Source organism: Ambystoma mexicanum, chromosome 8, assembly GCF_040938575.1.
Source record: "Ambystoma mexicanum isolate Mex_15411 chromosome 8, UKY_AmexF1_1, whole genome shotgun sequence".
Lineage (NCBI taxonomy): Eukaryota > Metazoa > Chordata > Amphibia > Caudata > Ambystomatidae > Ambystoma > Ambystoma mexicanum.
Window position 1 is genome coordinate 504,396,076 of NC_090929.1, and position 18,456 is coordinate 504,414,531.

Genomic DNA, 18,456 nt, shown 5'->3' on the forward strand with positions numbered 1-18,456 from the left:
GATCTTACTTTTTAGTACCTGCCTGACTGTATCTCAGTTTACTCACCATCTCATTCCCTCTGATAATCCTGTGCACTCCTATGCCCTCCCTGTGCCTCCTCCTGATTCCGCTCTTTCTCTCTAATTGCCCCGCTTCACTGGAACCCACTGACCATAACAATCAAAGTCAGCCCAATTGTGGATCTCCCCAAAACATGTCTTAAAGTGTACACACTTGCTAAAGAGGGAGCTCTGCCTGCCCTCTCCACCACCCTCCCCTCCTGTCCCCACCATTGCCTGCAGTGATACTTAATAATGTAATTCTGTATATTTAAATAGTACTTCACTTTAGTCTGAAGCACTTGCCCCTCCTAGATTAAAGTTACCTTTGTAAAGCGCCTGTTTTCTCATATATATATATGTTCTGTTTGTTTTGCCCCTGGAATATGTCCAACCTTTTTACACCCTCATACTGGCTCACCACGTGTTCTCATGTTTGTGCAATTGTACAGGTACCCTTCGTGGGAATGCCTCCACCATCTGTAATTGTGTTATTGTAGGTCATTTCTGATTGAAATTGGCATCCCTGTTCTTCAAATAAATGCAAAATACAAATACATATTTAGAAGCCTGGTTGTATGGGGGACATGGACAAACACTAAGAGTTTGGAAGGAGTAGCTACAAACAGTGTGAGAAGCTTAGAACACATGGTCAGAGCGTGAGAAGCTTTTTGGCACAAGGGCAGTGTATTGAGATTAGGCCACAGAATTTGAGAACTGTGGGATACACATAGAGTGTGAGAAGTTCCAGGCCCACAAACCAACATAGTGAGGCACTTGGGGCACATGAACAGCCAGTGTGCCAAACTCCAGACACATAGAAAGACAATGTAAAGAGCTTGAATCAGGTTAATAACAGCTCACTGATTGTAGATCCGCAAATAATTAGATGGATAAAGTTCAGAGTTCTGGTGAGAATGTGGCACTAACTGCAGAATATTCAAATCCACCACCCCTAATTATGTATGCCGCAATCTTCAGTACCACCTCTGTGGCTCCATAGGTGAATCTGAAACTATGATTCCACTCCTTCACCTGCTCCATCTCTACTATCCACTGTCACTTCCCGCTCATCTTGGGCACCACGCCCTGCAATGGGAATAACATATTTGCTGCAAAGAACAATGCACAATCTGAAGTTCAAGAGCCAAAATACATGCAGCTCTGACCCAGTTTTCTATCCTTCTGTGGCTTATGAAAAGAAATACCTTTTTTGTATTTACTATGCTGCAAAAAAACACATCATGCTTAGGGAAGTATACACAGTGTTTAAGGAAACACAGCACCAACCTATTCTGAATATAACAGATTTAAGATAAAAAAATTGTAATGCTCTCTTAATAACGAGTAAACTTTGAAAACTGGCAGCACCTAATCCGTGAAGGCTCTAACACAAAAAGCAGCCTGAGGTAATGCAAAAAGAAACCTTTGGTTTTGGTACGCTCAATGACATTAAAAGAGTGATCCACTGCATGAATTTCATCAAATGGTTTAATACTAGAATAGATGGCAATTCATAGCTGCTTCTTCCATTTTATTGCCCTTGCGCCAACATCTACCTACTGGTGCACGTGCAAATGTTTTGCCCTTTGTGGGCTTTATCTAGGCAAAAACCATTACTCCAATTAAAGGTTTACGACGAATAATTATCGAGACATTTTTCTAAGGACTCCCAGCACATAATGTGCAGTAAAATATATGACAATGGCCTCCGGGGGTGGAGCTAAGGAAGCTCTTTCCATTGGCTGTGGGCAATATGACCCAAAACGACTCTGCTAGAGCAGTAAAGTGACTGCAGTTTTCATTTAAAAAATAAACTCCTCAAACTGCTCTATATAACCGAGAATTGCCAGTCTGACGACAGGGAATAGTCATCTATGAAAGATCCAATGCTGGAGAATTATAGATTTTGGCATCTGCTGGAAAGCACAATATCTCACCTCCAATTCTTTCACCCACCTCAAAATGGTGGTGCTGGAAACTGGAGGGGACAAATGTCAGCTTTCTTCGCTACTTTTACTACAAGCTCAGAATCAGGCCCTCCATGTCAGAAAAAGTGTACATTTTTCTAGCAATTAACTAAGCACTATGGGCCTCATCACGAGTTGGGCTGTAGCCCTTAAATGCGGTGGTAACGGTATTACCGCCACATTTAAGGGCTGGCCCTATCACGAGTTGGGTACTAAATGGGCTGTTTTACCTCCAACCTTTCTCTGGAGGTGAAAATCCCCCGTTTTCGGCTGTATTACCACTGGCTGTATTGGCCCGCATAATTAGCACTGAAAATGCCCCATTGAATCCAATGAAACCGATGGGGAATGGGGATTTACCTTTAACACCCAACCCGTGATCCGGCGGTAATACCGCCAGACTGGTTGGTGCTCGGGCTATTACATTCGGACGGTATTACAGCCGGGATACAGCCCAACTCTTGATGATGCCCAATGTATTTACAATGGATTCCTAGGGACTATGTCTGCTTTTACAAAGTGTAAAAGTCACAGGGATTCCACTTTGTGGTGGTTTTAATCAGAGCAATGAAGCATGACATACATGTCTAGTCTGTTCCATGCCTCGACTCTGCTTCAAAACAAAGAAAATCCCCCAGATTAAAAAAAAGGGTGTCCAACTCAAACAGTGCTGGTTTGGATTTAAAAGGACCTCTCGCAGGCCGCACCAGTTAAGCTAGCGAAAATGTAAAGCATTTTAATACCCTGGGGGTGGGATGGCTGGTGGATTTACAAAGTGGTTAGTGTAAGCAAGCCAAGTGAACCATAATAAACAAGTGAGGAGAGAGAGTTCAGGAGGATTTCCCTCCAGAGACATTTTTGAAAATAATAAGTTGAAGTTGTCAATTTTCCATCACGAATTTCAGGGAAATTGGGCACAAATTTCAGAGAACACATGCAATACTTCAAATGACAGAGCACCAACAGTGCACATGAACATTTCAATGCAGCAAATGTGTCAATCAGAAGCTGTGGTGCCCCATAGAAACAATGGATGCAGATTAAGAAAATCTGTATTTGTGTCACGAAGCAGGTCCTGATACAGTTGCCTCTACAACACTAGGGAAAATGTCAATAGAAATGACACCATCTTAAAATATTAAAGCGTTTGGAAGATCTGCATCTTAAGGTGCAACTTTAATTTAGTTTTGTGATGTCAGTTTACTATTTGAGTTATTTTGAAGGTAGGGTGCAAATGATGATGCACCTTCAACACTGTGCTAGAGTCCCAAAATAATGTGAGCTTTTAGTTTAATAATGATTGAACATTCATTACATTTATCTTGGTTTCAGATATTGTACAAGCTTCAGGAGTTGAATCCATGCAACTGTATTTTGCAGGCAACGCTGGATGTTTTATGGGGAACTTTTTTGTATCTTTCTGTGCTCAGAATATTTGCATTTCCCTTTTAAAATGGTGCCAAATGTTTCAGACGTGGCTGCAGAAACAAATACCATTCAGCTTTTGCTTGAAATAATACAGCTGCTTAACTGTAAAGTGAATGTTTATTTATATGTATTTATTTGGTTTGTTATATGTTCTCTCTTCATTGGATTGTTTACCTTGATTTACTATCCAATCTGTTGAGGCTATTATGGTTTTCGTTCAGTGGTTATTATCTGCTATTGGCACCCTCTTTAGAACCTTCTAATTGGACCAGCCAATCAAAAGTGAGGATTTCTGAGTAGCTATGTGCACTATTAGCTCGTATTTCCTCAGAAATCTTCATTTATACCTAGCTGAGCCCACCAGAATATCCTTGCTGACTTGGTCCGCCTTATCGTCTCTTGGTGGGGCCTCTTTCCCTGGCTTGCCTTTCGCATCTTCCAGCTGGCCACTTCATTCTTTCTCTCAGTTATGGCGGGCAGGCTAGATGCACCCTTTTTCAGTGCTTCCTATGTACAATTGCCCTGCGTACACAGTCACATGCTGCATTCTGCAGTAGCAGTCTGCCTCCAATGCTGCCATGTTTGCACATAGGATTGGGCACCCCGCGGGTGGTGAGTAGTATTGCTGTTCTTTGGGGGTTTGAAGTGCTGACCCCCCACAGGTGCTAAAAGCATTAGTGCCCGCTGGGGGATGGAAGGACTGGCTACATTACCTGGCATGAATTGGTCAAAGCCAACCTTAACGCACCTACTGCCCCCATAATTCCACCCACCCCGCTACGGGGGGGGGGGCTAAGGTTTAAATGAACAGTTTTTGTTGACAGAATCTTTCTTTCACAATACGGAAACTGAAGTCATTGCAGCAGAGGAGGCTCTTCTCTGCTCTCCCTTATCCCATCAGAGGACATTGGGCGTCATTACGAGGTTACCGCATACCGGGTCTGGGTCCCCTGAATGGGGAATTATCCATTCCAACCTTGGAGGACCCGGTAATTCCTCATTCAAGGAACCCGGACCCGGTACATCCCCATTCCCATTGAGCCCGCATAGGGCTCAATGGGAATGGGGACCATGAGAACAACGGGCCGTTAATAACGGGCCCGTTGTTAGCATGCTGGTCCTTTAGCGGCTCCCACTAAGGGCGCCTAGTAAAACCAGCCGCCCTTAGCGGGACCCGCTAAGGGACCTCGTAATGCGGCGTAAGGGGTTAACGGCACCGGCACCCTTACCGGCGTTGTTAACCCCTTAACGCCAGGGGGTTGTATACGAATTGTTCGAATACAACTGACCCTGGCCAAATTGACCTTTTATTTTGCGTCCAAATTGGCCGAAAATATATGCGGGGTGACACCCCCCGCAGCCCGCACCGAATCCACCTACATTATTTAATACAACACAAACAAGTCCCAGTTTCACTGCGCCAAGTATAGCAAAATAAAAATCGGGAGTCCAAGTGATTTGTATGAAAGAACAGCCTTTAAAGTCCAAGGTTTAGTACAAGCAACAGCCTAACAGCCTAACAGGTGTTTCGAGGCTTCCACGGCTCTTCATCTGAGGCTTAATAGGGATAGAGCCTGAAATATAAGCTGAAGGGACAATGCCCAAAAAGTATTCTGAAGGCTTCGCAATTGCGGTTAAAGCTAGTCGGCTGTTTAGACAGACTGAAAAAATCAATGCGCTGATCATGGGATCGTGACTTTTTCTGCCAATTTGTTCTTTCCTTACATTATTTAATACCCCATACCCACCCACCACATATATATTCGGTCGATTCGGCCGCAAAACAAACGGTCATTTCGGCCGCATTCAATTCGGCCGCGGCCATTTTGGGTAATACCACGCCAGGTTCGTAATGAGGCCCATTGTATACTAAGCGGAAGGCATCTTGCATGGGTTTCAAGGGCCTGGAGGACCGCCGGCCTTAGTTATGACACTCCTGTTGTAAAGACAGACATTAATGTATACCTGACTTTCAAACCTTTTTTATGGTCCACAGCATTTTAGAAAAAAGTCCCACATGGTATTTTTCTTTTATCAATATGGCTAGCAGACTCACCTGGGAAGGAACTTGAGCTGGACACTGAAGGAAGAGTGAGCTTGGATGAAGCCAAATCTGGGGAGAAGCTCCATGTGGTGTTTAAGCTCCTGGCAAACATCCAATTTAAGACTCAATGCAGTGCTCGCCCTAGAATCAGACCAGAGGAGAAGAAAACATTATACAGGCATTACATACAGGCGTTGAGAACCCAAAACCGGGGTTTCCAGGACATTTTACAGTGCAGGACTTTCTTTATATTATTAACCACTAACATCGTGTCAGGGGCACTGGGAGATCCCATTGCACAAGCAAAGGAAAAATAGTCATAACTTTTGGAATTCCTTCACACCATCACACACACCTTTCGAGAGCTGAAAGTGGGGAAATATTCTGAAAGTTTATAAATAGGTAGATGCGCACATACTGGGTAGTAGAATTTACTGGCCTGTACTAATGATTGTCCACTATTGGATTGCCTGCTTATTTAAAATCTGAAAAATGTTTGGTTCTGAAACAGAAGTTATTGAGCCACTTCTACACCAGGCGATTGGGGTAGGGGGAGGAGGGGCAGATATAGAGATTCCTATTTGGCATGTGGCTGTGTCTGCCATTGGAACAGGGGTTTCAGTAATTTGTAGACACTGGGTAGACTTTTGAAAGAAACAACTAGGGATTCCTGTCCCTGCCCAAATCACCTGATGAACACCATTTGTTCCCAGCAGGGACCACTGAGCACAGCACCTGAGCAAGTTGAAGTGAGGTTTAAGATTAGATAAGGCTCAGCCTGCCAACGAAAACAAAAAGGAATGTGATGAATCCGATTAACTCATCACTGTTCTCTCGGCGGTGACCTTCTTCCATGTGGCCAGGGACGGCAGTGGCTACCTGATCTTGACCCAGTGGGGTGGCTGCATGAGCGAGGATTACATGGGGGGAGACAACCTCCAGGGAGATATACAGACTCCATTGGGTGAGACGCAGTATCCCTCTTTCCCCTTTCAAGCGTAATCCCCCATTTATGACATATATATATATCACCCCTCTTTCACCCATGGAGAGTAGTGGAAAGCTTTGGTCACATCGCAAAAGCCAACTCTCAACTAACCGGCCCTGTACATGTTTGGCTCAACGAGTCTTTCACAAACACAAAACACAATTAAAAACAACATCATACATATTACATAACATTAAAAGAGAATGTACACATAATTTATTACATAAATATATTCATAAGTGTGTGTTTCTCTTAAAAATCCTTAAAAAAACCTCACTATATATACCCATTAACACCAACATCCTCTACACTTTATCTTTATCTTCAATCATCATAAACCCATTTTAAAAAATCTCATTAATTTCAAATTGATACTCACATTGGGCCCTTCTAAAATAATCTTCCAAATGATATGCTCTTCCGTAATTAAGAAATGCATTAAAAGAATTCCCAGATAAATTTGTCGCAGAGCAGCCAATTTCATACATTGCAAACTCCAATGATATAAAGGTTCTATTTGGGACCCATAACACAATCAACAGGATCTGTTTTCCCTGACAATGTTCAAAATTTCCATTGTATTTAATAGGTTCAGCATCATTTTCAGAAAGAATTGTCTCCATGCATTATCCGGAAACACAGACAGATAATGAGGGACTGTATTAACTGCTTTCCCAGATTTCTAAAGTACTAATCCAGTCTCCCTCGATTAAGCGTTTCCTTACAATCTTTTAACATGTGTACCGTCAGGTCTGCTTCCAATAATAGGGTGTCACATGTCTCAACCCATTTACATAATTTAGGTTCCTTTTTACGTTCCATAACCAACCAGATCTGCCCCATCACAGAGTCCTGTTCTGCACATAACATTTTTCTGTAAAAAGTTAATACTCTCCAGATGACCTGGGATCTAAGGGATGTTACACAGCGCATGGGGATACTCAGAGGGAAAACCAAACCTTTTTTCTCAAAAATACCCTCCAAGCTAGCCAAATTCATCTTCGTCCACATCAGCACGGCATCACCTCCATAGGTAATTACTGGAACAACTTTTGTTCAGCAAAATTGAAAAAGGGGATTGGCTGTGAATTGACCATAATGGCGATCAATTACTTTTGCCTGAGAGATTAGGCTACATCATTTTTTCCTAAAATTTGTATAATGTAACAAAGGTCTCTCAACTTCAAAAATGTTAAAACCCAAACATACAAAGTCTGTAACTTTCCTTAAAACTTCATCTAATAAAAACCCATTTAAAATGCATCTGCCTTTTTCCCCCCTCATTGGTTTTAAAATCATCACATTTGTTTAATTTATGTTAATTTCCAGTCTATTTTGTATACTGTACAAGTGCTGCTAATTGCCATTTAAGGCCAATAGGGGTTTGCTCACTTAACACCAGGTCATCTGCATATAGCAGGTGGCTCGCAGGAGGGAAGTTAAGTTTAGGGGGAAAGGATCTAGATTCAGCTAAAGCGACCTTCAAATAAAAAGATTAAAAAGTAAAGGCGCCAAAACATAGCCTACTTTTAGGCCCTTGATGTTATTAATTGATCTAGACAAAAGATCCTCTGTATTCAGCCTAATTTTCAAGGAGGTTTGAGTACAATTCATGCAATATTTCCACCAAATATTGAGGACAACACCAACACCTGAGCTTGTTCGATAATAAGGGATGGGAAACAGAGTCAAAGGCCATAGTAAAATCTATAAAACAAATATATATATATATACATATATATATATATATATATATATATATATATATATATATATATATATATATACAATTCTTAACATCCCAGGACTTCATCTGTATCAACTGGATTAAAATAAAAACATTCAAGGTTGTAACTACACCAATAACAAAGCCAGACTGCCATGGGTCTAAAATCTTTGTTTTTTCCACCCATTGCTGTAGTTCTCTTTCTACAATAGAGCTAAAGATTTTCCCTGGAACATCTAAGAGCGCCATGGGCCTGTAATTCTTGGGATTTAAACTGTCCCCTTTTTTATGTATTATTATTATAGAAGTTTTCCAGGACTGCAGTAGACACTTTGTACTTATTATGTTATTAAACAGTATCAGCAGTACCGCAGCCCACATTTCAGGGGCTCCCTTAAGTGTCATATTAGATAATCCGTCAGGCCCAGAGGCTCTTGATGCTTTGCTCTTTTTCATGATTATTAAAATATCATCCAGGTCGAACTTTAAAGGCCAAGGTACCCTAATATCCAAAGAGAAAGGCTTAGCATCGGAATTAATAAATAAATATCAAAACTTCACTATAAAATGCCAGCATGTCTTTTCCGCTAAATAGAATTGGCTTGGATTTGGTGTTGACAGTTGAAAAATGTTCTTATCACATCCAAGAACGGTCTTGAGTCCCGACTCTTCAAAATGCTCAGCATTTGTTCAGCATCTTGCTGAATTACCATCCGGTGTTGTCATTTCAGCCAGCATTCATACTGCTGAACTAGCCCTTTACGCAGCACTTTAACATTTTCGGGACGCTTTACTTGTAAAACTCTCAACCTCTTTCTTAGCTCTTTCTTATGCTCTTTTATCTCCCTATCAAAGGTGTGTCTGTGCACATGCCCTTTTTTTCTGATGACGTTTCAGTATTTTGTACATCTTCTCCAACTTCCCATGATATTGCTGAGAGAGGAAGCCCACCCACCATTGAGGATTTTTTAATTGTACACTTAGGAGCTTATTAAATGTGTCCACTATAAACCCTTTCCAAATTAAGCGATTCCCCGCATGATTGCATACCACGTTAATTGGGTGGATATCCTGACCAGAATCCCCAGCTTTTACATTCAGCGTAAGTTGCAAACATGCGTGATCGCTTTCCAATCTCTCTTTTACTTTCAACTCATTACATTGAAATGCCAAGGTGTTTGAACTAAAGACAGAGGCATTGCTAGGGAGGGAGGTGAGGGGGATATAGCCCTGGGTCCTTTGGTTGGAGCCCTGGATAGAAGCTCAGGGACTACAACCAAAATGCTGCAGCTAGCCCCGAATCGACATTAGCTTAGCCCCTGATCTTTTCCAGACCTAGCAACACCCCTGACTAAAGATATAATCTATACAAGAGGAGAAAGGCCCATTTCTTTAAGTAGGCTTTCGGGGGATATCACCAGCCATTGCTCCATTTAACTTATGGATATCCCAGTCGTCCCAGAAGTCATATCAAGCTTTCCCTCTCACCTTTGAGCTCTTTTTAAGGACTGCCTGCTTGTCGGAATCATCTCCTCTTCCAAAAGGCAGCAACCATTAAAATCCCCTCCAATCAAAGTTTTCATAACAGGGTATTTAGCAGCCATTTGCTCCATAGTCCATGGCAGAACCCCCTCCGTAACCCGCCGGGACACAGCCAACGGATTACAATATACGTTAATTAACATTTCAGGCCTTTTCCTATACATAATTTCAATCCAAGAGATCAGGACCATCTGGATAAAAGGGTTAGGGCAGATTGTGATCTTCACTTCTATACCAAAAGAATTTCTAATACCAGTTAGCAGACCTACAGAAGTCCGCTGCTTACCTTTATAAATAGCTGGATTTAGAAAAAGACTAAACCCATCCAAAATCGATTCATAAAGTAGCCACGTCTCCTGGAGCATAGAAAGATCTCCTTCTGTCAGGTTCAATCCCCCCGATTAGAATAGATGGCTCTGCCCCCTGGAATTCTAAATCAATAACCTTATAGAGTTCCCATCCACTTGCCGGTATGTTCTTCCTTGTGGGCCACCGTTGAGACCTTTGGCCAACCAAGTCCAGTCAGCCCTTTTCACATTTCCAGCCCCTCGTAACTCAAGATCTTCTTGCCCCAATTCTTAACAAGCCCTATTACCTCCCACAGAGGTAATCTGTAAATTACCAGCCTCCTACCACCAAGAGCCCGATAGAGTGGGACTCCTAGTCTCTTTCCCCATTGTCACACCCATTTTTCAATACTTATCTCCGGGCCAAGAGTTCTTCCTTAGATTTCATGAGGAGGTTGAATACTAGTTTAAATTTAACATGAAGAGACACTTTCTGTGTGCTCTGGTTATCCCAGAACTCAACCCTATCTATTATCAGCTATAATGATATCTTGCAGAGTCCCCACCTATGCAAAAACAGTTAATACAGTGGCTCGATTTAAGCAGCTTCGCCTATGTAAAGACAGCAGGTTTTCCAACAGCACTTTATATCCATTTTGGGACTCTGATCGTTTCTGTGGACTTAATACTGTGTCAGTAATGTACTTCTGCTGAGTTTGATTAGATCTATTTGGATAATGTATTGTCTGGCTTAGCTCCTTTGGTTCCTGCATCATCTGTGGCCTGACTGACTTTACGTCTTTCTTCCAACGTCAAACATTTATCTCGACTTTAACCTTCTTTATACTTGTGGGCAAGGTTGATACATTTTCCAGAGGTTACTTTTTGAGGTCTCCTATCCTTTGACTCATTTAACTGCCCTTAGTCTCCCCCACCCCTTGCATTTTTGTGTCTACTCACTTTTTTAAGGCCATTACTAGGGCAGTGGTCATTCATTGTTCTAATACAGAAGGTTCCCCCTCCTCCTGGATCTGTATTGAATATGAATAAACTGAGACGTTAGCTACTACTTCCTCATTGCCCCAATCACCATTTTGACATGACTGGTTACTCTACAACCTTATTTCTCTCCTCATCTTTTTTATGCTTTAATCAGTTTTCTTACCACATGCCTCATTTACAACCTTTGAATTCCCTTCTAAGTTCCACTGTTGACACTCCCAACTGGTCAACAGAATACTGTTCTCCTGAACTTACTCGAGGAGAACCCTTCTCAGTGGGAGTCAGCTTCCTTAAAAATGTCCACGAACCCAGATTAGTATTAATGTTTTTACCCTTCTGATTTTTAGATTTTTTTAAGCTGAATTGTGTTTATTTGATTGTTTGTGCATTTCCACCCCCTCCCCTTTTTTGACTTCTGAAAAATAGGAAACAAATTTACTTCACAATGTTCTCCGCCCAAACCTAAAGTTCTAACACAAGTCCCGTACTCACACTCCTCTACTTCATGAACTACGGGTAGTTTTTCAATAACGAAGACCTGGTATACTGGCATTTCCTCATTTAATGTATGTATACTCTGTAGGGGGAATCATATTCAATTATTATGGGCGCTACTTCAAGCTCCTCAGCACCCATCGTTTCACATGACTTGTTACTGTTTAAGGCTTTATCCTCCCGTAAGAGCCTATTTCTTGTATTTTAACTTCCCCCCCACCAACAGCCCTTCACGGAAAGCAATTTTAACATTCAATTGCACAATCAAATTACGTTGGTCCGTTAAATTAGTGTTTACCGAATTGAAATGCCACACAAATGATTTAAGTATGAAGTCCAATGTTGTTAGCAGAGATGATCCACGAGGGAGAAATTCCTGAGGACCAGGTCATGGTATAAACATGTCTAGGTGATTCCCTTTCCGACGCCAAAGATGTCTAACTACTGTCTGAGTCAGATAAAAGATTAGGTGAACCCTCATCTTGGCTAAGGAGCCCAACCAGGCTTCCTTTGGACGTGTTACCCGGATGTTCTTCCGTAAATCGCACAGTAGGCCCTCTTGTTGGATGGGGTTCTTTTAATTCAGTCATTTGAGGTGTCTCCTTCTCCAAGATAGCGGTTCTTTATTCAAAATTTGCATCAGTCCATCCCCCACTACACCTGCCGACCCAGATACATTCAGCATTTCAGCATTAGATACTTCTTTAGCCAATGATATGTTACATCTTGCACGAATATGTTCATACAGTTCTGGCAGTCATCTCACTAAGGGAGAACAGTATCGCTCCAGGGCAAGTTTACAGCCGGGGTAAATTGATTTACCAATTCTACCCTTGGGATATAGAATATAGCCGTTGTGGACCCCGGATGTTTTAATGAAACTTGCAGGGTATTTCCCTGCAGAGGTCTTGGTGTTGATGCCAAAGCTTTGTCCCCCATTGAGCCACCCATACCGGGACATCAGGGCGGACCTCTAGACAAGCAATCATTTCGGGAATTTCACCTGCAGAGCGACTCCGCAATGCATAAACAGATTTCATCTGCTTCGGTCTTGATATTCACTGTCCACATTCAGGGTCCTCGGTACACAAAAGGGGGTTGTTAAGGTTTATGTGCAGTGCTCCATGCTGCAGTAATCTTTTTAAAGGTGAGTTTTTCAAGCTCCTACTCCTGATCCGGGTTCTGGGTCCACAAATAAACAGTGAAAGCAATAAAGGGTCCTCTCTCACACCACACCATTCTGCTAAGTTATTCAAGGGTCCCCCCCACCACTCCTAATTATTGCTGTTTCAGCAGGTCACTGGAGCTCCCCTGACTCCCCTGCCTTGTCCCTTGACAGAAAAGACATATGCACACACCAATAGTATCAGTGCAATTGGGAGAAATGAGGTGATGTACCTCTCTTGGTAACAATGAGTGTTTCTCTAAATTTGAAGAGACAAAACGCCTGCCCACACAGCCCCCAGCTCTGTACTCTGCCTGCCTACACAGGCTCAGCAGTCTCCCTGGCTCAGCACTCTCCAGCAGTCTTCAGGGGCAACTGTCTTCAGGTCTCGCAGCTCGTCACAGGCACACAAGAGGAAAGAACCTCTCAGCGTTTGTCAGCGTTTTCCAAACCGTCACTGCAGAGCAAGTGCAGCTTCTTACAACAATTGGACTGTAACTCCTATTAACCAAAGCCGATATAAAAAGAAAGCGAAACTCAGGAAGTGCGAGAGATGGCCTTGGAGGACCTAAATGTATTTGTTCTATTATCATCTTCTTGTCAATATAAGTTCTTTTCATTCAACAAAGGTGTTTTCCGTAACTCTTTCTGCCACAAAGTTATCAAATCATCAACTTCTTTGCTGGTCCACTCACCTGTCAGGATCAACCACTATAAGCTCTTTCCTGGTATACTCGCCTGCCTGGAAGAAGCCTCCTACCATTTACTTCAAACTTGTTGGTTTGATTCCAGTATTCTTCACACCAGTCTCTCGGCGTGGTTTCTCAATTTCTTCACTGCTGGAATGTGAGATACAAGCTTTTCCAAAACTATATCTCTTAAAATGGAATTTACGCTTTGGTTGTTTTATTAAGGGACACTAACTACCTCTTGGCTATTGGCAATGCTGGTTGTTAACATTTCCCACTTTATTTTTTTATTTGTTATGCCTGCAGCTTCTTCTGATAGGCATTGATGGTTAGAGTCTTCCCCCATATTAAGAAATGAGTTTCCAGACACGTTGCTTGTGAGTGATCTAATCCTTTATTAAGATCATATGTATAGAAACGACCCCCCGCTAGGAGGCATCAGCTGCTCCCTTCTCATCAGCTGTTACACTCACCTGGTTCCCGCAGGGGTGCTGAACGGAACTGAACAGCAGTGGTCTCCACCAGCGTGACTCGTAGGGCGGCGATGGCTGACTGGACTGGCCCTTCTAGTTTTGTCTGATTGACCCGTAAGAGTAGTTTCCTGAAAACAGTAGAAGGGAGTTAGCCACCCGTGGATTGCGAGGATACCTGCACCCAAGTTGTTCCCACTGAACACCTCCGATATTCCCTTTATGTCCTCACCTTAGTGCTTGAAATGATGAGCTCTCCATCCTGCGCTGATTGCAGGGGCACGTAGAATGCCAGTTACTTCACTGGATCGAAGGAATAGGGTGAGTTCCAGACGAAATAGGGCTCTGGGGTATGTGGCGTGGAGCCGTAATTATATAGTCTTTAGAGTTCCAATGGCTGCTATTCACTCATTTCCCTTTTCCTTTATTTATCTTGCAGCTTGGTCCGAAAGGAATTCTCCTGATTGGCAGCAGGTCGCGCTAAGGTAAGAGTCTGTATTACCCAGCACTGTCCGGTAGAAAATAATGATGCTAAATGTCTCTAACCAAGTGCTTTCGTCTTCTTACAGGTGCGACGTAAGAAGATGCTGGAAGCCGAAAAATTATACCTCGGGCGGCAAATCAAGTAAGTGCCTGGCGGTAACCAAGATTGTCTATGTTTGCTCTCGGCTGACCTTGTTTTTTCTTGTCTTCCTCTAGGTGCCGAGAATGCAGCTACAAAGAGATGTAAGCTGCGCCGGATCGTGTAGATGCTGTGAAGACTGGTAAGTATGGCGCAGCACAGCTGCTAGCGGTGCAACGCGTTAATTTTTTCAGTCTTTTTCCTTGTGCAGGAATGCGGTGGATTCAGGAGCCGATGAAGATTAGAAGGTAGGTTCTTGCTCTAACCTTTTCTTCTTCTTCCCTACTTCCCAGGATGCGGTCCGGATTCGGAGCGGGCGTGGCAGGTAACAGGATGCTGGCTGTAGGCACGGTGAGCGTTACGCTGCTGAATGAAGAATAACGCGAAGCATGTTCTGCTCTTCGGGCATGGTTTAAATAGCTTCCAAAGTAGTCCCAGGTAAATAGAGGTAAATAGTTCCAAGCACCACACCCAAGTAAAACAATAGTCCCTGAAGAAAAGTAGTCCTTCCCTGGCCTCACAAAGGCCAATGCTTGAGTCCCTTGCAGCATGGTCTGCATGAGGTAAGTTTGACTGTATGAGCCTGGTGCCTATGGCGCCAGGACTGATCCCATATATGAGCCTGGCGCCTATGGCGCCAGGACTGAATCCATAAAGCCCCTAACCGGGGCTTTGTGGGTTCCAATAAGGGGCTGGATGTCTGCCCTCTGGACTGATGGACTTGATCCGGAAGTCCGGGGGTAGGCATCATGACATCAGCAACTGCTTCTCATCTCCTGCACATTCCCTCACAGAATCATATGATGTTACAGTGGTTCCATGGTAGCCACGTGACCAGGATCATAACAAAGACTACTAGCAAGAACTAATCATCATAAGAACTATTTACAAGATAAGAAATACATATATTTGTATAGTGTGGTAATTATTGGTAAGCATGAGAATGAATTAAATATAATAACTTATCATTCCTAACACCCCACTGGTAATTTGCCGAAAGTCTTGCGACAGCCTCTTGGCTGTAGGCATTAATGGTTACAACCTTTCCCCTCTTGGTGTTTGCCCAAAGTCCTTTGACAGCTTCTTGGCTGTAGGCAAAATTGGTTACAACCTTTCCCTCTTGGTATTTGCCCAAAGTCTCTTGACAGCCTCTTGGCTTTAGGCAATACTGGTTAAAACCTTTCCCTTCTTGGTGTTTGCCCAAAGTCTTTCTTCTTTGCCACTTAGCTTCATTTGGTCTCATTAAATAGTATTCATTAAATACATTCTGCTTGGATTAATTAATTGTTCGGTATTCTTTCTTCGGAATATTCAGGTTTTCGGAAAGCTTTCTTTCACGGAGCAGCCCGGTGTCAGCATTCACTCTCTGACAACTCACCGGCTCTTCGTGGTGGCTCCCTCTGGCTGTCAGGCCTTGCGGTGGTGCTGCGGACGTCAATCTGTCTTTTCTCTTGCTTCGGCGAGCCTCAGGTAAGTTGCGCAGCGATCTCCGAAAGCAATTGAAGTTCCGTTGATCTTCCGCGGCTTCTCCAGTCGGGTTCACGCTGCTTCAGTAACACATCTTCTTCACAGCTGGGCTTCTTCTTAGTACGCCGTCTTCCGCTGCGCATACTCTGCAGTTCTTCTAATTTTCACCCATTGGGGTGACTTCTGCTGGCAGACTTCTCTCCATGGCTGCACCTGCACCTTGGATGGCTTCAGCTCCCTCTGTTACACCTCTGGCACGAACACAAACTGCTTCTCCCTCTGCTCCATCTTCATCACAGCACTCCTCCTGCTGGGTTTTATCCTGGGCTTTAAATATTTCGCTAAGGTGCTCTAATAGGAAATGACTAGACTGCACCTTTGAATATTCACACTTCAGAGTCCCCAGTGCCTCTGAGTTCCTCTTCTTCGTCCCAATACTTTTGGCATTATGGGAATTGAAGTTCTTAGAAGAATGTATAGTATTAAGTTGTTCTACTTTACAATAAACCATTGTGAATTCAGGAATTATAGGGGAATGGTGAGATAAGGAAATCCCCACTGCCTCCCAGCATGAGACTCCTTCCCTGTGATTCTCCCACGTGAAACTACCCCCAGGGTCAGGAGCAGATAGCGGCTGCCTTTCCCTGGCCACAAAGACAGGGTCCATACTGGGTTTCTAGGGATTCTCTCACTGGGTTCCTCACAAGAGAAAATAAAAATTGGCATCTTGAATTTATTTTACAATCTGACACAGATTAAGAGGGGCACACTGGTACGACTCCTGGTGTACGAAACCCTCTGGGAACTACAGTTGCAACTGAATTCTAGAAAGAGAGAAAGAGAAAACCCAGAGAAACCACCTGGTGGGAGGTGGAACCAAGATTTTGTTTTGTATGGCTCGATGTTGGAGGCAGAGCAAAACTCTGACTCTAGTTATGATCAGACTGAGTCAAGATTACCAGGGGACGAGAGAAGAGCTCCTGATACTCCAATACCCCTTGAAAACAGAACATTGTAATGCTCCCAAAATTATGGTCACTCCTTTAACTTCCCCAGAGAATGTTAGAATAGCTGAACAACCATCAGGGCTGCCCGACAAGAAAAATAACAGCTTTCCTGAGTCCCCACCAACAAGAAAGGTTTCCTTTCCCTCAGAGACAGAAAACTGTGAAGTTTATGAGTCCCAAGGTGTCCTAGTCTCCACCCTGGGCAATACTCCCACTACGTTTAGGAAAAGATACATTTTCCCCTGAGAAGATACCATCCTCTAAACTCCCATCATCTGTAGGAAATGAACAAGGTCCTGGTGTCACGATGATATGGGATGGAAACAAAAGTATACCATCTATACTGACCCTACCACCTCCCTTAAATCAGAAATTATGTTTCTCTTGTATGAAACCTGGTCACCCAACAAAATGTTGCCCCTGAAAAGAGAATTGATGCCCAACTGTTGGAGGATCCCAGTCAGGGTGGACCAAGTAGAGGAACAGGGACTGAACCATTCAATGCAGACATCCTCTGTGCTCAACCTAGTGAGATACTGACAGGTTTGGAAGAGAAGCCAGAGAAAACCCTCTCGAAAGGGAAAAATGTGTCTAAGAGAAAACCCACATCTTTCTATATAGCAGGGGGAAAACCACCTACAGAGTCCCGGCTTTCACAGGGGGAAAGACGAGTTGGGCCCAATTGGACACTGGGAGTAAGCAGAGTGCAGTAAGAACAGACTTGCTTCCCTAGGGATGGAAGCAGACTGGAAAAGAGAGAGTGGGTTTTGTTCATAGCCACAGTGAGAGACATCCACAAACATGAATCCCCATCACCATTTCGGGAAAAGAACTATGTGTTATAGTAGCCATAATCCCTAATCTTCTGGTCCAACTAGTTATAGGGAATAATGTTCCTCATTTATGTTATATGTGAAAATGTCAAATATTGTAGGCTGCATACCAAAAAGACCTTTTTTCCCCAGCTGATTTGGTGGAGCCCGCAATATTCAACATATTTCACTTTTTGGGGGAGTTTCGCCCCTCAAACACTCTTCACCCAATCCCCCACCTTCTCTCCTTAAAACTGAGGGTTTGCACCTCCGCCCAATCCCGTCAAAATACTTCATCACAGGCAGACACACACTACCAGACACACACACATACCTCAACATACAAACAGGAACCCAAAAACCCAAACACCTACACGATTCAGCCTTGTCTTCCGTCTTCCTGCTTGGCCCTTCCTGTCAACCTCTGCACATATTTGTGTGAGCCAGAGGGCGAGACAGTTTGATTTAGAAAGACTGCTCCAAGACTGCTCAAAACAGTCAACTTTTTACTTCAGAAATTAGAATGAGATATTTCCCTTACTACCTGAAAAATGGGTATCACAGGTGACTCAAATGGGAATGAGAATGCACAAGGCTAGACTCCCCCACCGAAAGGAATCAAACACCCCATTTTGGAGCAGGAGACCAAATTTGAAGGGAAAGCCATTCTCCCAGGGGAAGCCCTGGGTAACAATCTAAAAAG

General features: G+C 43.3%; 1 protein-coding gene across 3 annotated transcripts in view; it reads right to left on the reverse strand.

Moving 5' to 3' along the window:
- Window positions 1–18,456, reverse strand: part of CFAP74 (cilia and flagella associated protein 74) — a 2,332,202-nt gene that overhangs the window by 1,031,927 nt on the left and 1,281,819 nt on the right. For all 3 annotated transcript variants that reach the window (XM_069610170.1, XM_069610172.1, XM_069610171.1), the window contains exon 23: window positions 5,494–5,622. In XM_069610170.1, the coding sequence (XP_069466271.1) occupies window positions 5,494–5,622 (129 nt within the window). The remainder of the gene's footprint in view (window positions 1–5,493; window positions 5,623–18,456) is intronic.